At 39.3% G+C, this 23702-nt stretch overlaps 1 protein-coding gene across 2 annotated transcripts in view; it reads left to right on the top strand.

Annotated features, from left to right (window-relative positions):
* Positions 1-23702, top strand: part of DNAH6 (dynein axonemal heavy chain 6) — a 322627-nt gene that overhangs the window by 114713 nt on the left and 184212 nt on the right. For both annotated transcript variants that reach the window (XM_054474947.1, XM_054474946.2), the window contains 5 exons: positions 4045-4182; positions 6774-6941; positions 10006-10154; positions 11519-11626; positions 22876-23431. In XM_054474947.1, the coding sequence (XP_054330922.1) occupies positions 4045-4182; positions 6774-6941; positions 10006-10154; positions 11519-11626; positions 22876-23431 (1119 nt within the window). The remainder of the gene's footprint in view (positions 1-4044; positions 4183-6773; positions 6942-10005; positions 10155-11518; positions 11627-22875; positions 23432-23702) is intronic.

Below are 23702 nucleotides of genomic sequence, written 5' to 3'. Positions count from 1 at the left end.
AGTACAGGTGTATGAGATAAAGGACCATGTTAACACCACAAGAATACAATCAGCTAAATATGGAATCAGGGGAATTCTATAGGGAAAATAACTTACAGACCTTCAAAAATAAATTGCATAAAAGAGAGAGGATTCAGGGAACTGCTATAAATTTAAAGATTTAAGAGACACAGTAACCAAATGCAATGTTTGTACCTTGCTTGTATCTTTGTCGGAACAAACCAATTGTAAAAGGACAATATCAGTACCATTGAGGACAATTGAACAAGATATTAAGTAATTAATGGGTTTTTCTTTGAGTAGGTTAGCAGTATTGATTTGGGTAATTTGGGGGTTCTTATGTGTTACAGAGTTTATTGTGAAACAATCTGATGTCTAGGGTTTGCTTTAAAATAACAACAAAAAATGTTGGAGAGTATTTTGAAAATAGCAGAATGTTGGTAATTGTTAAGCTGGGTGGCATATACCTTCTTTCACCTCTTGTGTATGTTTGAAATTTTTCAAAATAAAAGGTTTTTTTTAAGTAGAAATAATCGCAAAATAAAATGATAGAAATAACACCAAAACTTATTTCTAATGGTCAATTAATTGCTACACAATTCATTTCTGAAAAACCAAACAAAATAGCCCCTGACTGCTGTCCGCTGAGAGCCAACCTGACTCAGACTATTTGCTTCTCCGGTTGAACACAAACAATTTCACAGACCACCAACTACAGACCAGGTCACGATGCATCCATTTGGAATGAGATGCCATAATGGTGTCTGAAAACACACAAGAATGCTGTCCAAACCACAAAAAATAATCTAATATCCCCCTCTCCAGGCTAAGCTGTGTAACTGCTTCACCTTTACCGATGACAGCCCCAGCCTCCTATATAATGTTATTATGATATCCATCATAAACTTGCACCTGCTTCCTACCAGCACCTAATCCATAGTGTTGTAGATTGAATTGTGTCCCCTCAAAATATGTTCAAGTCCTCATGCCTAATATCTGTGAGTGTTACCTAATTTGAGTCTTTACATTTATAAAGACTCAGATGTCTAAAATGAGGCCATACTGGAATTCTACAGGCCCTAATCCAATAACTAACTACTGCCTTTGTAAGAAGAAAAAAATGTAGATATGGATACACAGAGAGAAGGCAGCCAAGTGAAGATACGCAGGAGGTAGAGATCAGAGTGATGCAGTACAAGAAGCCAAGGAATCCCAAGGGTTGCTGGCAACCACTAGAAGCTTCCAAGAGGCAAGAAAGAATCCTACCCCCAAGAGCCTTCAGAATGAGCATGGCTTTGTTGATACCTTTATTTCAGACTTCTAGCCTCTAGAACTGTGGGAGAATAAATTTCTGCTGCTTTAAGCCCTTCAGTTTATGGCAATTTGTTATAGTAGCTCTTAAAAACTAATAGAGCAAGACTCTTCTTCACTGACCTTTCCCCAGAATTTTCTAACAGAAGCCCAAATCCTACGACAAGTCCTCCTAATATCCTTTTACTGAGAGAAACCTTGGTTCCCCACAGAGTGTGGTCTCCCTTGTTGGAACAAGTGGTAAACCCAATTGTATCTGACTACAGGTGTGTCCTGGTTATCTTTGGCCTGTAGGCATTGACCCTGTCCTTCACTTTTGTTGAAAACAAAGAACTGGAGATCACCTGACTTGAAAAAGTATTTGTTAACCAGTCAGTCATTGCAAGCATTCCTGCGTTCATGATCAATATTTGGAACTACTCCTTTGTTTGGCACCCTGGAGGTTTTTGCATCCTGGGGCAATGCACCACAGTAAGATCTGGTTTGGATAAGAGCAAGGCTTCCAGTATCATCTGCTGAGCCTCTACACCTGTGGCACGCGTTCACCAAGTCACCAGCCATGTCAGGGCTGGATTTCAAACCCCCCACTCTCCTCCTCAGCCAGGCGCAAACTGCAGAGCCAGGAGTGGCAGAGAAAGAGGGTCATTTTTGAAGAGCAAATGGAAATGAAGAACCACCATGACCACAGACATGTTCTTAAAGAGAAAAATATTAGCAAAGAGTCTGTGTCACAGATCAAGATCTGGAATTTTCTTTGTTACTTCCTTTAAAACTGTTCAAAAGTATCCCTTGGGAAGTTTCCACGTAAGCCGGGACTTACATGTATGCTAAGTATGAAGACCATTCCTCTACAATATGGAAGCATTCTGCAGCTTTGTTGTACAGAACACCAACTTGGTCTTTAGTCCTGTCCATGCTATTATTCCATGCATTCATTCAACTTCTCTTACCTTGGCTATATTATTACTGATTTCCAGGGACTGTTTCTTATCTCTGACTAATCCTTTTTTTAGAATATCTTGTTTTATTTTAAGAATGTGTTTCCCTCCCAGATCTCTCTGAGGATTCCATTTCAATTTTGTAAAATTACTTTCTGTTCCCTAAATTATCTCCACTTTCTCCAGAGTTGCCCTTTAGTTTATTCTTCTCATTCTTTCTCTTTCTTGAATCTTCACCTGTTGGTTCATAAGTATAGATGAAGGACTAATTTAATTAGTGTAAACAGCTTGTTTCCCCCAAATGCCCCTTCCTTGAATGAAAGAACTACCAAGAGCTCTGTGGAAGTATAGAATGTGTGGCCAGCAGGCCTCTCCATAGAATGTATGCACACGGAGCAGCCAGTAAGTGAGAAAGCCCACATCGAATGCCAAACAATAAGGATTTTCCTTCTAAAGTAGTACATTTCAGTAGGTTTCACTTTCTTTTATTATTTTTGAATCTCGGTGACTGAAGTGGATGTCTGGAACCATCTTTCTCTCCTTGTCTCTGCTTTCCTTATCTCCCAAGCCTAATGTCGTCTCCCAGTATCTCCTAATATTAATATCTCCCCAAGGCAGATCTCCCCCTTTACTTATGAGGCAGTCCTTCATTTTAGCCTGGTGGGGATGTCAGCACTAAAATCTCAAGAGCCCTGTTTACTCTGCTTGGGGTGAGAGGAAGGGAGAACAGAGAGAGGAAGGACCCATAAACCCAACCATTCCAAGTGTGGATCTTTGCCTCATTTCCAAATATTTCTCTAGGGCCTGTGTCTGCTTTGCTGCATGTATGTATTCATGTTGCATGTATTGCAACTTGTGTATATTGATATTGGGTTTGGAGTTTCTTAGAGACCTCATGAAGGGCATTACTCCTCTCCCTCTGTTTTGGGGCTGCAATTCTCCCTTCTCAGTTGGACAGTCTGTTTCCCTATGCTTTCCGTATTCCAGCTTTTTTTTTTTTTTCAAAACCTTCTTCCTGCTGGCTTCCCTTTCCATTATGTTTTTATCAAGCAGGTACAGGTATAAGTGTGGTCACAGAAAAGGAGAGAGATATGCACACAGATCTATCAGCCTTTCTGTGATTTGTGGGAATTGGAGGAAGGGGGTAAGTGGTATGTGTTCAGTTGACCACCTTGAAATTTAAAACCACTAGTTCTATTACTAAAGAGATAGATACATGGTATAATGCAAGATTTATACACATGCTTAACCAATATCTCAAGTGCCCAAAAGAAATGCCACACTTTAGATGGTACATTCTTATTTTCCTCCACCATTAGGATTCTGCTGTAGAAGAAATTAAGAATCACTGCTATAATCTGCACAGCTATGCCTTCTGCTCAGTAGTCGTGTGTCTGCCATGTAGAATACCTTCTAAAGACAACGAAAGCTTCCATTAGTAAAATTTTTCAAGTTTTTTTAAAGTCCTTAAGTTTGTATGTTCCATGTGTTAAACTATTTGAGAATCTGTCAAGTATTTGCAGAGGTGAGTGGAGGTTATAAACAAGAAGGAAAATTGGTCAGATTGTCATTTTGTTTAAAAATGAAACAGATTCAAATCACTTAGAGAGACTCAAAAAGACATTTCCTCTTGTAGAAAAATGTTTACTTCTGACATAGACCAGTATTCACATAAAACTATTGCTTATTTGCGGATACCACCTCTTTTTTTTCTTTAATATTTCAGCTCAAAATTTAATTTTTGAATGAGCTGAACTACACAATACAAAGTTGAACTGCTTTATTTTGATTTCAGATGATGGGGCGCTTCTTCAGTGGCTTGGCACAGTCAGGGGCCTGGTGCTGCTTTGATGAATTTAATCGAATTGACATAGAAGTTCTGTCCGTCATTGCGCAGCAACTCATTACCATTAGGAACGCCAAAGCGGCAAAGGTAAGGCACTGGGCAATCGACTTTCAAGGTAACAATCCTTAAGTTTGTCATTAACTCACAGAATGTTACATTTTAGAAAGCAGATGCTAAAAATGTTAGGGAGGAATCCTGGGGAGCCCAATGGGACCTTGGCTCTCCAGAGCTCACTGGACTAGAAAATCCAAGGAATATGGTGTCAGATGAAGATACTGAGTGGTCCTGTTATTTAAAATTTGTTTTAGCCCCTTATTAGCATGTCTCTAGAGAAGGGATTTCATATTCAGAAGCTGATGGCAGTGAAGGTTGGGACCAAGTCTCTACCACTCTGTGTTGACCTTTGGAGATCTGGTCACAATGGGCAGCACTGGTGTTCAGCCTCTACAAACCAAAACAGCACTGCTCCAAGCCCTGTGAGGGCCCCCACTACTCCCTCGGCCCTTTTGGACGAGCCCCAGACCTCGTCTCGATCCACCAATAAGGGTTCATCCTGGCACAGCACAGGGGACTCTGGACTCAGCTCTAGCTCCAGAGGCAGAGGCTATCTCGTTGGAAGGTGTCCTGATAAGAGTTGTTAAATATTTTGATTATCACCCTCTGCAAAAAAGCGAATTATAGAACAAATAAAAAGAAATCATGACTTGGACTATAGTGAGCTACTAAATTGTGTAAGTCATTGTGGTATGTGCTCACACTTATTTCATCTTACACCAAATCTGTGTGAAGTATATGTCATTTCCCCCAAGGTAATAGGTGAAAAGAATTCAAAGTTAAAAAAATATTTTCATAGACACCAAAAATTATTAGACCCTAAAGTCTAAGCTCCCTTATCTGTACTCCCTCTTGTTCCCGCATACTCTGGGGAGGCCTATATTAAACACAAGATCTTTAAATACAGAGATAGCATAGTCTATATTGTGCAAGTTATTATCATCTGGCTGAGCAATTCACTGAAAGCAAAGTGTATGGAATAAGGGGACAGGGACCAGAGACAGTAGAGGCAGGATTGAAGCTTTGCCCACTGGAGAGCAGCTACATGAGGACAGAGGAAGACAGGAGAGCATCTGCAAATAACCAGCCTCGTCCTCAAGCTGCCAGTGCCAAATGAGACAGTTGGAGTGGGGTATATCATTTGGAATAGATACACTAAACCACAGAAATTGAGAGGTTTGCTAGCACAAGCAACCATTCAGCAGCAGCAGAAATGGTCTCCAGTTGTACCATGCATTCTCTCCTCCAGGCTGTGGCACATCACCTTACTCCATCCTGGTCTTCCCTGTATTCCCCATGTCTGTTGATAGCACCTTCATCTAGTGGCCCAACTAGAAACCTGGAACTCACCTTGGATTTGACCCATCACTATTAATCCCAGAATCTAAGCCATCACCAAGTCTTGTTAATTTTATCTGCTAGATGCCTCTCCTCCCCACTTACACCTCTTGAATTCTGGCTCTCATTACGTCCCTAATGATCATTCCTTACTGGTCTCCCTGTCTGTAGCCTGTCCAACCTCTCTGCTGCCTATTTTGATCCTATCACTCTGCTTAAAAGTCTTCTCTGCTTCCCCCCAAACGTGGGACAAAATCTAAATTCCTTAGTTTAGTGTACAAGACTCCTGATGCTCAGGCCCAGCCTAGCTATGCTTTCTGGAACTTTGCCCTTTGGCAAAGTAAATTGCTGGTCATTTCCAGAACATGCAGTGTTGTTTCTTGCTCCTGCTCACTTTTCCTGGAATGGCTGCCCCTGTTCCTCCACCTGAAACATCCTTCTTCCTTCTTCAGATCCCAGGCAGGTTGCCTACTACCCCCGTGGGCTTTGCACACACCTGCACCGTAGTATGTGTTGTACTGTGTGCTCATGGTTTCCAGGTTGATTGCAGACAGCAAGCCTGGGAGTTTCTGGAGATCTCAAGAGTGAGGCTCCTTCAGCTGTGTGCCTCCATGCCTCACCTATTGCCTCACCTGCATCAGGTGCTCAACAAGTGTTTGCTGTTAAGTAAAAGTGAAGGGGTGGTGACAAAAACAGTGACAGTGGGGCCTCAATAACTCAAGAACTAAGATGAAGTTGGAATTTCTTGGGGAATACCAGAAAGTGGGAGTGGAGAAGGTTTAATGGTCAGTAAGTTTAAGATGAATTTAAAATTAGTGGGGCGTGGCGGGGCGTGCCTGTGGTCCCAGCTACTTGGCAGGCTGAGGTGTGAGGTGGGAGGATTGCTTGAGCCTGAGATGTCAAGGCTGCAGTGAGCTCTGATCATGCCACTTGCACTCCAACCTGGGAGACAAAGCAAGACCCTGTCTCAAAAAAAAAAAAATAGAAAGTTGAATTGAAGAGGCTCAGTAAATGTTCAGACCTAGAAGATTTCAGGACTTGGCTAGGAAAGAAGAGACAATTTGGGCAAGTCAGGTGCAGGGAGACAGAAATCAGGAAACACAGAGCCCAGAAGAGATTGGAAGTAGACAGGACAGAATCAGAAATGTTCCCTGTTGTCCAACAATGGTATTCAGTAGTCTTTGCTTTAGTGCTTCATTACATGAGTCTTGTATTCGAGTAATAATTAGGTGAAACATTTTACAAGTGTCTGGAAGAGTGTTAACTTATATTTTATCTTCGAACAGCTCTCTAGATTCATGTTTGAGGGGCGGGAAATAAAGTTGGTGATGACTTGTGCAGCCTTCATCACAATGAATCCTGGCTATGCAGGCAGAACTGAATTGCCAGATAATTTGAAAGCCCTGTTTAGACCATTTGCAATGATGGTTCCAAATTATGCCTTGATTGCAGAGGTGAGCATCACATTATAAAGCAGCCGAAATGTAAACTTGTTTCTTTTATTTACCATTCGATTCTATCAAGGTAGAAAGTTTCCTTTATGAATGCCCCAGTAATGGTTACACATTATTAAGTGTAGATATGATTGTTATCATGTGGAATGTTAAGTTCTGCATGTTTGTTTGTTTACTGCTATAGCCATAATACCCAAAATGGTATCTGGAATATAATAGGCCCCTAAAACTGGAAAGAATCAATGAGTTTAATTAACCAGTTCATTGGGATTTTTCAGTTCCTCTCTACGAATTAAAATGTCTAGATTCGTTACGAAAACACAGATTATTTTTATTTCTCTTTGCACATTATTTTTTACTGGAGTCAAGGGATGCTGAGTAGATGCCTCCTCACTATGAGGTGGTTGGAGATTGGTTTATAAGTATGTATCAACTTAGTCAAAAAATAGTAATCATTAACAAATTATTTATAATCATGTTTGTTTTTTCTGTATCTACTTAGGCATCTTTCTATTTAAACTGGCTTTAAATAGCCAAGAATTTAAATGTTAGCCAAAAATTGATGTATTTGGCCAAGCACAGTGGCTCAGGCCTGTAATCCCAGCACTTTGGGAGGCCAAAGTGGGAGGATCACTTGAGTCCAGGAGTTAGAGACCAGCCTGGGCAACGTGGTGAAATCCCATCCCTACCAAAAATATACAAATTAGCCAGTCTCGTAACCCAGTCTCAAAATAAATAAATAAATATTTAATTAGTTAAAAATAAAATAGTTTTTTAAAAATAATTGATATATTTAAATTTTGTGCTTTTTTACAAAAGAGAAACAGGGTCTCACTATGCTACCCAGGCTGGAACTAAATGAAGGTCAAGCAATCCTCCCACCTCAGCCTCTGAGTAGTTGGGACTACAGGCACATGCCACTACATCCAGCTAAATTTTATACGTATTTTTCATGGCACTTTTTATTGAGGTGTAATTTATACACAGTAAAGAGCACAGCTCACAAGGGTGCAGCTCAGTGAATTCTTACACATGCATTCATCTGTGTGACCACTAAGACCAAAATATAAGGCATTTTTAGGACTCCAGAAGACCCCTTGTGTGCTCCATGCTGCATTTCATAACAAGGGACACTACCCCTTTAGGATGGAATTTCTCAGAAAGCACAGATCACTCCTTTGGCTAATAAATTCCTGTGATAACAGCTAATTTTAAATATTCTTCTATGTGAAATAAAAGTAATTGCTTAAGAGTAGAGTAGACTGTGCCAAATCCTATCATTAGAAAAATTACAACCTATATTAGGGTATTAGGTCTTTCTTGCATTGCCATAAAGAAATACCTGAGACTGGGTAATTTATGAAGAAAAGAGGTTTAATTGGCTCACGGTTCTGCAGGCTGTACAGGAAGTGTGGTGCTGGCATCTACTTGGCTTCTAGGGTGGCCTTAAGGAGCTTTTACTCATGGTGGAAGGTGAAGCGGGAGCAGGCACTGTGCATGGTGAAAACAGGAACAAGAGAGAAAGAATGGGTGGGGGGGTGCCCCACACTTTTAAATGACCAGATCTCAGAACTCAGTTACTATTGCAAAGCAGCACCAAGCCATGAGGGATCAAGGATCCACCCCCATGACCCAGACACCTCCCATCAGCCCCCACCTTCAGCACTGGGAATTATAATCCAATGTGAGATTTGGTCTGGGATAAACATCCAAACTATGTCAATTAGTATAATGCTTACAGCAGCTCAGGAGTCCCCCGTACCCACTGTGGGCATGGTGGGGTGGGGGGCAGTTAGGACAGGTAGTATCTTTACTCTTGACCCTCTCTACCAACAGGGACAATAAATGACTTGCTCATTGTCCCAACCTGGTAGGAAGAAAACCAGGTTTAGAGCCCAGTCCAACATGTTTTCCACATCTCATGCTTTGTCCTGTTGTTATAGTACTCAGTAATGGATTGGACGAATTTGAAAGTCTAGTCTTCAGAGTGCTATTCCTATTATTTTTAGAATTTCAATGAATTAGATTCTGTTATCAGCAATTTTTTTTTTTTTTTTTTTTTTTTTTTTTTGAGACTGAGTCTGGCTCTGTCGCCCAGGCTAGAGTGCAATGGCAAGATCTCGGCTCACTGCAACCTCCATCTCCCAGGTTTAAGCGAGTCTCCTGCCTCAGCCTCCCGAGTAGCTGGGATTATAGGCTCCTGCCACCATGCCCAGCTAATTTTTTGTATTTTTAGTAGAGACGGGGTTTCACCGTGTTGGTCAGGCTGATCTCAAATTCCTGACCTCAAGTGACTCACCCATCTCGGTTTCCCAAAGTGCTGGGATTACAGGTGTGAGCCACTGCACCCGGCCTGTCAGTAAATATTTTTAATCACCTACTGTGTGCAGAGCACTGTGCTAATCAGCAGGGATAGGTCAGTAAACAAAACAGACACCAGTAAGAACTCTGCATCATTCTAAATTCTGCATCTGAAGCCAACTGCAGTGTCTCAGGCAGATTATAAATAGAAAAAAGGGTCCGCTTCCAGCTCTACTGTCAGAGACACTACGCATCATCTGATTAATTTAACCAAGGATGCAGAAACTTGTCAGAAGAAAGGCAGAGGAGAGGCTGACAATCTTTGCATGGCTTCCCTTGACTCCTCGGGAAACTAAGGAAGCTGGTGGTAATCACTCTCCACTAGGGTGATGTTCCTGTCAGATCAGAGAAGCTCAGTTCTTGCTTTTGTACTCGGGCCTAATGACACCATCCAACTTTCATGATGGGAACATTTTCAAAAGCTAGGCTCTTCTGTTCCTTGAACCAAATGTCCACAGAGCTACATCTTCATCTACAGATGGAAAACAGAATCAGTGCCTAGGTATCCCCATACAATATTTTGCCTTCCAGTTTCCTGTGGCACAGAAAGCCTTTTTCCCTTCAATCTTTATGTTTTTTGATTGAAAGACATAACAACTTGGAAAGTATAATGTTTAGAGTCAATTTTGACTATGTTGGTATCATGCTAATACATTGTTATCAATACAATATAATAAGCATTGCATTATTTTTTCCATTCTAGGTAATTCTATATTCTGAAGGATTTGAATCCAGTAAAATATTAGCAAGAAAAATGACTCAGATGTATAAGCTTTGCAGTGAGCAGCTGTCTCAGCAGGATCACTATGACTTTGGCATGAGAGCTGTGAAGTCTGTCCTGGTCATGGCTGGGTAAGAAACCAAAGTAGTCGAGTGAAATCCCAAACCATGTGATCAAATGCATTAAATGGGTAACTCAGGAAAGGCTCTCAGACAGTAAGTGATTAATAAATGTTGGCTGCTGCTGTTGTCATCATTCTTACCTTGACACTCCATGACAGAGTGACACAGGCTCTCTCTCCTTATCCTATGACAGTTCTTCACTGTGAGTCCTAACATGGTTGTCCTCGACGGAAAATGATCCCCAGCTAGGCTTAGGATAACATTCACTTCCCCCGAACTCAAATTCAAACATCGGTCTTTTGTGTACAAAAACCTTTACCACCATAAGATGGTATGACTAGACTTAAAAGACACACAGTCTGTTATGCATATGCAACAAAGCAAGTCATACATGTTGCCTGAGAAAGCCTCAGGAGTTTAAAGAAACTTCATAATTCCAATTCAGTTCAGCTTATGTCTTAGATTTCACCTCTGTCTTTATAACGTGGCCCAAGCCTAAGCTTCTTTCTAGCATCTAGTAAAGAAAGATTCTTTCCTCTTCTCAGACCCCACCTTTTCTCTTTATAACTTCTTGAAACTACTGTATCTGGAATCTCCAACTTGTCCAGAGCCTCTGAGGAGACCTATTTTATCTCTAGTCCTTCCTCTCAGGCCATGACTCATTGGCTCAGGTTCTGCACATCCAGGAATCCTCTGCCTGGCTCCTACATCACTGGGCTCTGCACGAATCTCCCTGCACTTTCCTACCCTCTGTTCTATCTTTTAACCTCTCAGATATAGTATGTCCCCTCTTTACAGGATGGCCATTTAAGGACTAGGAATACTAAGAACTTGAGATACACTTGCACTGAAGGAGCACAACTACAGTCCAGTGGATCATAGAGACAGACCAATGTACAGTCATGTAGCTGCAATGCAGGGAGGGCAGCAACAGGGCTGCACCCACCAGAGGTTCACTGAGAAGGAGGATAGAGAACAGGAGCTTTCTAGAAAAGGGAGTCACTGGGCTGGGTTTTGAGGGGGAAATAAGAGCAGGCAAAGAACAAGGCAAGATATTCTGGGCAGGGAGAAAAGAAAATCACAGCGATAGGAATCATCATGGTGTATTCAGGGAACTATAAATTCAGGTTGAATAACATCGGGATTGGGGAGGGTGATGAGACGATGTCCTTGTCATTCTCTTCAAGGCTGCGTAGCCATTGCAGGACTTGTCAGTATGCTCTGATGGAGATGAACGCTGAACACACGAGGAAAAATGATCTCCTTCTAACAGGAATCCTCAGGGGAAGGGCTCTGCCCTCCCCACAGGTTTAGAAAATCATGTTCAACCCTACGTTCTTGTGATATTATCCGAAATATTCCTTTAAATTTAGATCTTTAAAAAGAGAAAACCCAGACCTAAATGAAGATGTGGTGTTGATAAGAGCTTTACGAGACTCCAATTTGCCAAAATTTCTAACAGATGATGCTCTTCTGTTCAGGTAAGTTTCTAGACGTTACCAAGTAAAGCATGGCTATCACGTAGAGGCAAATGGTAGTCTTTTCTTCAATTATTTCTTTCTCTAACAAGCTGAAAACTTTCCTGTCTTTTCTGGAGAAACTTATTTTGCAGTTTAAGAAATACTCATTTAAAATGAAGATACTAAAGTTTGGGCATAATTACAATCATTTGTGTTTTTTTATCAAAATGTTTATCACCAGACTATGTGCTGTACAAATTAGCATTTGGCCATAAGTTCCTGACCTAAGAGAAGTTTCTGACTCAAAAAAAGTCAGACTTGGGGTTTAACATAAATACAATTGCTTTTATCCATTTTGTTGTTTGTTGTTTCGTTTTACATTTCTCCACGTTATACATGTATATCGTTTTAAAAAGAAAATAGTTTCATAAATTAGTCTCATGGAAAGCAACAGTCCCCAGCCTTTCACCAACTCCCACTTCCCAAAGACAATCATTTTCTAACTCTTTTATTTATTTATTCTGCTATCCCCTTCCAAACTTCTTAATACCACATTTATACCATTTCTTTTTCTTTTTTTTCCTTTTTTGACTTTTTTCAGTGGTTGCCCTAGATTTTGCAATATACATTTACAACTAATCTAAGCCCACTTTCAATTAACACTATACCATTTCATGGGAAGTGTGAGTACCTTATAATAACAATCCTATTTCTCCCTTCTATCCTAATTCCTCCCTTCCATCCCTTGTGTTATTGCTGTCATTCATTTTACTTATATATGAGCATACATAAGCACATATATAATATATACATAGGCATACGTAATCAAATACATTGTTGCTATAACTATTTTGAACAAACTGTTATCTGTTAGATCAATTAAGAGTAAGAAAAATAAAAATTTTCATTTTACCTTCAATTATTCCATCTTACATGCTCTTCCTTTAGGTAGATCAGAGTTTCTGACCTATGTTATTTTTCGTCTCTCTAAAGAACTACTTTTAATATTTCTTGCAAGGCAAGGCTACTGGCAACAAATTTTCTCAATATTTATTTGTCTGAGAAAGTCTTTATTTCTCCTTCACTTTTGAAGGATAATTTCACAGGGTACAGAATTCTAGGTTGGTGGGGTTTTCCTCATATGTTTCACTCCATTCTCTTCTTGCTTGCATAGTTTCTGAGGAAAAGTCAAATATAATTCTTATCTTTGCTCATCTATGGGTAAAGTGGGGTTTTTTTTCCTTCTGGCTTATGTCTATATTTTTTCTTTATCTTTAATTTTCTATGGCTTTAAAATGACCTGCTTCGGTATAATTTTTAGGTATTTATCCTCCTTAGTGTTTTCTGAGTTTCCTGGATCTAACGTTTGGTGTGTGACATCAATTTGGGAAAATTCTGCCATTATTCTTTCAAATATTTCTTTTGTTTTTTTCTCCCTCTCTTATCCTCTGGTATTCCCACTGCACATGTGGTACTCCTTTTGTAGTTGTACCATGGTTCTTGGGTATTATGTTGCTTTTCCAGTCTTTATTCTCTTTACTTTTCAGTTTCAGAGGTTTCTGTTGAGGTATCCTCAAGCTCAGAGATACTTTCCTCAGCTGTGTCCAATCTACTAATAAGCCTATCAAAGGCATTCTTCATCTCTGTTATAGTGTGCTGGTTTTTATAATTCATTTCTTTTTGCTTCTTTCTTTGGCTTTCCATATCTCTGCTTATATTGCCCAGCTGTTTCTGCATGCTGTCCATTTTATCCATTAAAGCCTTTCACATGTTAATCATCATTGTTCTAAATCCCTGTCCGATAATTTCAACATCCCTCCCATGTCTGGTTCTGCTGCTTGCTCTGTCTCTTCAAATTGTGGGGGGTTTTTTGTTTTTGTTTGTTTGTTTGTTTGTTTGTTTTTTGCCTTTTAGTATGCCTCATAATATTTTCTTGATAGCTGGACATGATGTACTGGTTAAAAGGAACTGAGCCAAAAGTAAATTGGCTCCAAGTAATGTAGTGGTAAGATGCAGCAGGAGGGAAAGTGTTCTATTGTCCTAGGATTAGGACTCAGTCTTTTAATGAGCCTATGCCTTTGAACTGTAAGCTTCATAAATGTTTCTCAGTTTCTTCTCCCCATTAGATGGTACAGGGTGGCTACAGTGGCCTAGAATTGGGTAATTCCCTTCTCCTAGTGAAAGGCTAAAGCCAGCTGGAGTTGATGTTTCCCATCCCCCGGATCTGTTAAGCTCTGACAAAACTCTGGCAGGTTAGGCTCTGATTAACTCTCCTGGCTTCTTCTTATTAGGAAGAGCAGAATGCTCCAGCCTATTTCAGAATGGTTTCTTTTCCCCTCCCCTGCCAGAAGCATGAAGAGATTTCTTTTTTTTTAATGTGATTTTTTTTTTCATTTCCAACTTTTATTTTGAGGTCCAGGGTACATGTGCAGGATGTACAGGTTTGTTACGTAGGTAAACATGTGCCATGATGGTTTGCTGCACAGATCATCCCATCACCCAGACATTCAGCCCAGCATCCATTAGCTATTTTTCCTGACCCTCTCCCTCCTCCCACTCCCCACCCTCCAACAGCTCCGGTGTGTGTTGTTCCCCACCATGTGTCCATGTGCTCTCATCATTTAGCTCCTACTTATAAGTAAGAGCATACAGTATTTGGTGTTCTGTTCCTGCATTAGTTTGCTAAGGATAATGGCCTCCAGCTCCATCCACGTTCCTGCAAAGGATATAATCTCATTTTTATGGCTGCGTATCATTCCAAGGTGCATATGTACCACATTTTCTTTATCCAGTCTACCATTGATGGGCTTTTAGGCTGGTTACATGTCTTTGCTATTTTGAATAATGCTGCAATGAACATACACATGCATATGTCTTTATAACAGAATGACTTATATTTCTTTAGGTATATACCCAGTAATGAGATTGCTAGGTCAAGTAGTAGTTCTGTTTTTAGCTCTTTGGGGAATCACTAAACTGCTTTCCACAGTGGTTGAACTAATTTACACTTCCACCAACAGTGTAAAAGCATTCTTTTTTCCTCCACAACCTCACCAACATCTGTTGTTTTTCGACTTTTTAGTAATAGCCATTCTAGGCCGGGGGTGGTGGCTCACGCCTGTAATCCCAACACTTTGGGAGGACAAGGCAGGTGGATCATCTGAGGTCAGGAGTTTGAGACTAGCCTGACAAATATGGTGAAACCCTGTCTGTACTAAAAATACAAAATTAGCTGGGCGTGGTGGCACATGCCTGTAATCCCAGCTACTTGGGAGGCTGAGTCAGGAGAATCACTTGAACCCGGGAGGTGGAGGTTGCAGTAAGCCAAGATTGTGCCGTTGCACTCCAGTCTGGACAACGAAAGTGAAACTCTGTCTCAAAAAATAATAATAATAATAGCCATTCTAACTGGCATGAGATGGTATCACATTGTGGTTTTGATTTGCATTTCTCTATTGATCAGTAATGTTGAGCTTTTTTTCGTACGTTTGTTGGCCGCATGTGATGTCTTCTTTAGAGAAGTGCCTGTTCATGCACTTTGCCCACTTTTTAATGGGGCTGTTTGTTTTTTCTTGTAAATTTGTTTCAGTTCCTTATAGATGCTGGGTATTAGACCTTTGCCAGATGCATAGATTGCAAAAATTTTCACATGATGGGATTTCTCTCAGATATTTACTCCAAGACTTGGTTGAGCTCCTAGAGGTAAAACTCACAAAAGATATGCCCCTCCACCCCATGACTGGATGCCCCTGGAGTTTTTAACTCTCAGACATCTCCACATCTAGCCTCAAGCAATTTATCAATTACAGCTCACATTTTCCTACCCTGGCACTGGCTCCCATACTAGTTTGTTGTAATCCTGTGTATGTGACTGTCTGTGTCTCCAAAGTTGAGGGCAGAGGTATCTACAGGCATACCTCATTTTATTTCACTTCATTTTACTGCACTTCGCAGATATCATGTATTTTACAAATTGAAGGTTTGTAGCAACCCTTCATCAAGCAAGTTTATCAGCACAGTTTTTCCAACAGCTTGTGTTCACCATGTGTATATGTGGCAATTTTAGTAATTCTCACAGTATTTCAAACCTTTTTATTATTGTATCTGTTATGGTGATCTGTGATCATTGATCTTTGATGTTACTATTGCAGTTGTTCTGGGAGCACCACAAACTGCACCCATACATAACAGCAAACTTAATTGATAAATGTGTGTGCTCTGACTGCTCCACAGACAGCCATTCTCCCATCTCTCTCTTTCTCCTTGGGCCTTCCTCTTCTCTGAGACACAATAATATTGAAATTAGGCCAACTAATGGCCCTACAGTGGTCTCTAGTGATCAAGTGAAAGGAAGAGTCACACACCTCTCACCTTAAATCAAAAGCTGGAAACGATTAAGCTTAGTGAGGAAGGCATGTCTAAAGCCAAGATAGGCTGAAAGCTAGGCCTCTTGTGCCAAATAGCCTAATTGTGAATGCAAAGGAAAAGATATTGAAAGAAATTAAAAGTGCTATTCCAGTGAATACATGAATGATAAGAAAGAGAAAGTAACCTTATTGCTGATATGGAGAAAGTTTTAGTGGTCTGGATAAAAGATTAAACCAGCCACAACATTCCATTAAGCCAAAGCCTAATCCAGATCAAGGCCCTGACTCTCTTCAATTCTATAAAGGAGGAGAGAGTGGTGAGGAAGCTGCAGAAGAAAAGTTCAAAGCTAGCAGACATGTGACTGAATTGCTGCAATCTCATAATAAAACCTGCATGGATGAGGAGTTGCTTCTTGTAGATTAGCAAAGAAAGTCATTTTTTTGTTTGTTTACTTTGAGATAGTCTCACTCCGTCACCCAGGCTGGAGTGCAGTGACACAATCTTGGCTCACTGCAACCTCTGCTTCCCAGGTTCAAGCAATTCTCCTGCCTCAGCCTCCCGAGTAGCTGGGACTACAGGCGCATGCCACCACCCCTGGATAATTTTGTATTTTTGGTAGAGACAGTTTCACCATGTTGGCCAGGCTGATCTTGAACCCCTGGCCTCAAGTGATCAGTCCGCCTCAGCCTCCCAAAGTGCTGGGATTACAGGTGTCAGCCACCGTACCCAGCCAAAAGTAGTTTCTTGCAATGGGATCTACTCCTGGTGAAGTAGCTAGCTTCAAACTTCTTTCCCTAGCTAGCTTCATGAAGGTTCCTTCATGAAGTTGAAGCAAAGAAGCTATTTCCATAACATAAGGTACAAGGTAAAGTAGCAAATGCTGATGTAGAGGCTGCAGTAAGTTATCCAGATCTAGCTAAGAACACTGATGAAGGTGGCTACACTAAGCAACAGATTTTTAATGTAGATAAAACAGCCTTCTGTTAGAAGATGATGCCATATAGGGCTTTCATAGTGAAAAAGGAGAAGCCAACGCCTGGCTTCAAAGCTTTAAAGGCCAGGCTGACTCTATTTAGGGGCTAAAGCAACTGGTGGTTCTAAGTTAAAGCCAATGCTCATTTACCACTCCAAAAACCCTAGGGCCCTTAAGAATTACACTAAATCTACTCTGCCTGTGCTCTAAAAATGAAACAACAAGGCATGGATGACAGCATGTCTGTTTAGAGAATGGTTTACTGAATATTTTAACCCTTTTCCCATTTGCCCCAAGAGTACTCACTGGCAGCACTTGTGGCTGCCGAATTTAACCCGAGATAACTTTGCCATGAATTATCTCACTTTTGTTATTATTTTCACATTGCTCTAGTATACTGACTTTGGAAACAAAAGGCATCATTCTATAGCATTCTGTTTTTAGTAGTGTTATTTCCACTTACAAAACATAGTAGTTCTTGATCACTGAAAATGTCAAATCCTAGAAAGCATAACATTCCTATGCATGATGTTAACATTGTTTTTTTAATAGTTGTTGGCCCAAGATTCATTTGATAAATCTGATTTTTCCAAAATAGATGACTCTGATGATTTGGATGATTCTAATGTTAGTTCTGTTTAGAAATAACTCCAAGAACACTTTTTATATTTTATTTTCACACTGAAAAGCAGTCAGATTTGCTTCAGCCTCAAAGAACATGTTTATGTAAAATTAAATGAGCACTGGCAGCGAGCTGCCCTTTTTTGTTCTAAATGAGAAAAGGGCTAAATCACCATTGAGAGCTACTGCTCAGAAAAAAAAGACTCCTTTTAAAATATTACTGCTCATTGGCAATGGACCTGGTCACTCAAGGCCTCTGAGGGAGATGTACAAGGAGATGAATGTTGTTTTCATGTCTGCTAACACAACATCCATTCTGTAGCCCATGGATCAAGGAGTACTTTCAACTTTCAAGTCTTATTATTTAAGAAACATATTTTGTGATGCTCTATCTGCCATAGATAGTGATTTCTCTAATGGATCCAGGCAAAGTTAATTTAAAAACCTTCTGAAAAGGATTCATCATTCTAGATGTCATTAAGAACATTCATGATTCATGGTAAGACAGAATGTCAACATTAATAAGAGTTTGGAAACAGTTGATTCCAACCCTCATGGATGATTTTGAGGGGTTTAAGACCTCAGTGGAGGAAGTAACTACAGATGTGGTGGAAATAGCAAAAGAACTAGAATTAGAAGTGGAGCCTGAAGATGTGACTGAATTGCTGCGATCTCATGATCAAACGTGAATAGATGAGGAATTACTTCTTATGGATTAGCAAAGAAAGTAGTTTCCTGAGATGGGATCCATTCCTGGTGAAGATGCTGTGAACGTTGTTAAAATGACAACAAAAGACTCTGACTATTGCATAAATATAGTTGATAAAGCAGTGGAAGGGTTTGAGAGAACTGACTTCAATTTTGAAAGAAGTTCTGCTGTGAGTAAAATGCTATCAAACAGCATCACATGCTACATAGATATCTTTCACAAAAGAGTCGATGAACATGGCAAACGTTATTGTCTTATTTTAAGAAATTGCCACAGTCAGTCCAGCCTTCAGCAACTACCACCCTGCTCAGTCAGCAGCTATCAACATTGAGGTAAGACCCTCAGCCAGCAAAAAGATTATGACTTGCCGATGTCTCAGATGGTCATTAGCCTTTTTTAGCAATAAAGCATTTTTAAATAAAGGTATGTACATTTTTTAGACATAATGCTATTGCATGCTTAAATGACTACAGTATAGCATGAAGATAAATTTTATATGCACTGAGAAACCAAAAAATTCATATGAGTTGCTTTATTGCTATATTCACTTTATTGTAGTGGTCTGAAACTGAACCCACAGCATCTCTGAAGGATGCTTATATATAAATATGCGATTAAGTTTCACAATGAATGGTAATACTATGTTCATAATAGGAGCTCATATTTTTGTTTATCATGTGCTTTCTTCCTTTCTGATGCTCCAAGTTTGCTTCTTTCATCATTTTCTTTTTGCTTAGAGAACTTCCCTTTAGCCATTCTTCATGGTAGATCGGCTGGCTACAAATTCATTTCCTTTTCCTTTATCTGAGAATGTCTTGATTTCCCTTCATTCCAGAAGGATATTTCTCCTGGATGTAGGATTCTGGAGTGACAGTTCTTTCAGGACTTGAAAGCTGTTGTACCATATACTTCCCAGGTACACCATGAAATTCTGTGCAGCCATAAAAAGGAATGAGATCATGTTCCTTTTCAGGGACATGGATGAAGCTGGACACCATTATCCTCAGCAAACTATAAAAAGGAATGAGATCATTTTCCTTTTCAGGGACATGGATGAAGCTGGACACCATTATCCTCAGCAAACTAATGCAGGAACAGAAAACCAAACACCACATGTTCTCACTTATAAGTGGGAGCTGAAAAATGATGGGCTGATAGGTGCAGCAAACCACTATGGCACGCACTTACCTATGTAACAAACCTCCACATCCTGCACATGTACCCCAGAACTGAAAATAAAACATTTTTTAAAAAGATGTTATACCACTTCCTGTCAGCCTCCATGGTCTCTGATGAGAATTTTGTTGTCATTTTATGTGTTTTTTTTCCCTGTTCGTAAGGTGTCATTTTTTTTTTCTTCTGGCTGCTGCTAAAATTGTTTTCTTTGTCTTCCATTTTTAGAAGTTTGACTATGTTGTATCTTCATATGGATTTCTTTGGGTTTATCCTGTTTGAGATTTGATCAACTTCTTAAATCTGTAGGTTCATGCTTTTTGGCAAATGTGTGACATTTTCAGTCATTATTTCTCTGAATACTTCTTCAGCTCTTTCATCCTTCCCCATCATTTGAGACTCCAGTGACACAAATGTTAGATCTTTTGTTATATTTCCATAGGTCCCCAAGGGCTTCTCATTTCTTTTTTCAGACAATATTCTCCGTCTTGTTCAGATTGGGTAACTTCTATTATTCTATCTTTCAGTTTACCAAATCTTTCCTCTATCCCTTCTATTTTGCTCTTGAACCCATCTATTGATTTTTTTGTTATTGTATTTTTTGTGTTCTAAAATTTCTAATAGGCTCTCTGTATTTTTTTTTTTTGGCTGAGATGTCCTTATATTCTTTTGTTTCTATTGTGTTCATAATGGGTCCTTAAAACATTTTTATGATGTCTGTTTTAAGATAATGATCTCACCTGTGTGTAGTCACATGTACCTATAGTCCTGGTTAGTCAGAAGGCTGAGGCGGGAAGACTGTTTGAACCCAGGAGTTCAAGGCCAGCCTGGGCAGTATAGTGAGACCCTATCCCTTAAGAAATAAATTTTTCAGACACTTTTAACGTTTCTCTCATCTCAGTGTTAGCATCTACTGATTGTCTCTCTTAGTTCAGTTTGAGATCTTTCTGGCTTTTGATATGATGAATGATTTTCATTGAAACCTACTTATCTGAGGTATTATGTTATGAGACTCTAGATCTTATTTAAACTTGTTTTAGCTGGCTTTTCCTGATGCCACACCAGCAAGAGAAGTTAGAAATGCAACTTTGTTACTGCCAGGTGGGGATGGAATTCAAGCTTTATTGATATCTGCTGGGAGCAGTCATTTCTGCTGTGTAGGGGTGGGAGTTCCAGCTCCCTGGCAGTCCTCCAGTGATATTGTCCTGGATAGAAGAGTAGAAGCACCTCATTACTGCTCCCCACGTGACCTCCACTGATGCCACAAGGGAAGACAGCTTTATTACCCCTGGACAGTGGTAAAAGTCCTGACTCTCCACTGAGCCTCCTCTGATTCCACCCATCAGAGAGAGGAAGGGGTGCTTCATTATTCTTGGGTAAGGCTGGAAGTCCAGGCTTCCCATATGGTCTCCACTAATACCAAAGGGGGCATCATTACTTCCCAGTGAGGATGAAAGTACATCCCTATTTGGCCTTCTCTGACACTGTGGGGGAATGAGAAGAGGAATTTCAGGAGACTTGTTACACCCTAGCTGGAGTGGAAGTCTGGGCTGTGCACTCAGTGTCTGCGGTGAGGGTAGGAATAAATACCTCAGGATTTTTCTGTGGTGTTTGGTTAGAGTAGAGCAGTTATTGCCTAAAAGTTTTCTGTCTTGCTGGGCTGCCCCTTTCCTTGTCCTTTGGATAAAGACAGTAAGCTTTTCCTGGGGCTTTTTTTTAAAATCTGTGCCCATTGGCATTTCTGGATTGCCAGGATGTAAAAGACAAAAAGACACAAGGGACTAGTCACTGTGTTATTGCTTGCATCTTAAGTTACCTAGCCAGTCTGACTTCTCTCTACCTTTCAGAGTCTTCTTGTATTTATTTTACTTAATGTACAGGGATTTTAGTTGTACTTAATGGAAGGAATAGGGAAAAGTAAATCTGTTCCATCTTTCTGGAGAAATAAGTTGGTTGACACTTTCATGTATTACCTTTAATACATTTCTATTTTTACAGCTGTTGCTTTTTCAATTCATTATATATCATGAGCGTCTTTTTCATGTTACTATATATGCAGGAGTCTATTTTTTTTTACTGCTGCTAGATTGCTATTATATAAGATGGTACTTTGAGACATAATAAACCTATAGAACTACTTTAACATGAAAGGTCTTATATATGGACATTTAGATTTTTTCCTAATTGTTTTCTATTCTAATAATGAATATTCCTATACATATATCTTTGCACACGTATGATATTTCTACAGGAGAGATTCCTGGAAGTAAGTTTCCTAGGTCATAGGGTTTGCACATTTTTTATTTAAATAGATTAAATCAAATTGTCCTCCAAAGATGACTCACCCTTTTACATTAACATAAGTGGTTTTACGAAGGCGCCTATTTCCCCATAAGTGTTTTAAAGAGAGGCCAAATGTACTAGCCTATTTTAATATTCATTTCTTTAACTATTAGAGTCATTGGGCATCATTTCCTATGTTCATTATTTATTTATAATTATTATTCTTGGAGCATGTTCCTATTGTACTCTTACTTATTGATTTATAGAAACTCATAAACTTTATCTGATATAAACATTGGAAATGTTTTTCTAAGTCTGTCATTCATGCTTTAAGTTTGCATATAAAGCGTTTTATCTCACAGAAGTTTGATTTTTGTCTGTTTTTCTTTTTTCATTGTCAACTTTTTTTACAGTTGATTTCCTGCCTTTCTTAGAAAGACCGCCTTACCACAATGTTGCAAAATTTAGCTCTTGTACTTTCTTCTAGTACTTTCATCACTTTATGTAAGGTTTTAACTGTATCACAAATGTATTTGTGTATATAATGTGAGGTAAAGATTTAGCTTCTTTTTTCCCATTGAAACATCTCATACTAACTGTTTCCTATAGAAATAATCACATTTTTCCTTCCTCCCTTCTTGCATGATACTAATTTTAATTATATATTCATCTTATTTTTTTGAATAGCCACATACAGTTAATGAGTATATGTAAGTGACTTTAGGAAAAGTTGAGCTATAAACATAATTTTTAAATATAATTTTAAAATAATTTTAAATTTGTGAGATATTTTATAATTTTTTTAATAATTAAAAATAAGTTCATCACCTTCTATATGTTTGGTACTATGCCATGTACTATGGGAAATACAGAAAGAAACATAAGAGATATCGCTTACTCCCAAGAAGCTCCTAATATACTTAGGAACATTGGTCTACTATACAGGAAACAAACAAAATCATACATGATGTCAGAGAAATGATAGATTCTGGTACAGCACATAGGACAAACTAATACTGTACATGTCAGAAGAGAAAGATGAATGAGAAACAGTAAGACTCATAATATTTCATTGATTGTAACAAATACGGGAAAATATCAATGACCAGTTGTTCCTAATTGATTTTATTTTTGTTTTGACAGTGGAATCATATCTGACCTTTTTCCTGGAGTCCAAATTCCAGAACACGATTATGGTATTTTACAATCAACAATTGTGGATGTCATGAATGGACAAAATCTTCAGCCTGAGATGTGTATGGTGAGAAAGGTGATACAGTTTTATGAAACTATGCTAGTAAGGCATGGTGTTATGTTAGTCGGGCCAACAGGAGGTGGCAAGACCACAGTTTACCGAATACTAGCAGAAACTTTAGGGAATTTACAAAAACTTGGGATAGAAAATCCCTTTTACCAAGCAGTTAAAACATATGTTCTCAACCCTAAATCAATTACCATGGGTGAATTATATGGAGAGGTTAATAACTTAACCTTGGAATGGAAAGATGGTTTGATGGCACTAAGTGTCCGAGCAGCTGTGAATGATACTTCAGAAGACCATAAATGGATCATCAGTGATGGGCCAGTAGATGCTCTTTGGATTGAAAACATGAATACAGTGCTGGATGATAACAAAATGCTTTGCCTGGCTAACAGTGAGAGGATTAAACTCACACCTCAAATTCACATGCTTTTTGAGGTAAGTGTACACATTACTGTGGAGTGAAATAATTCTTTAAATTGGCATACTATCATTACATTTTTTTCTCACACTGATGTAGCCTTTACTATCTATAATGTCTATTATTGTGTTCTGTTTACTTACTTATTAAATCATCCTTTTGTAATAGATTGACAGTCAAAGTCTCAAATGTTCTTGTCTCTGTAAATAGGAAGTACAATAAACTCTGGCTTCCCTGAGAAAGAGAGAGAGACAGAGAGAGGAGAGAGAGAGAGAGCTTTGTATCATT

Source organism: Pongo pygmaeus, chromosome 12 (genome assembly GCF_028885625.2).
Source record: "Pongo pygmaeus isolate AG05252 chromosome 12, NHGRI_mPonPyg2-v2.0_pri, whole genome shotgun sequence".
Taxonomy (NCBI): domain Eukaryota; kingdom Metazoa; phylum Chordata; class Mammalia; order Primates; family Hominidae; genus Pongo; species Pongo pygmaeus.
This window is presented reverse-complemented; position numbering and strand designations above follow the sequence as displayed.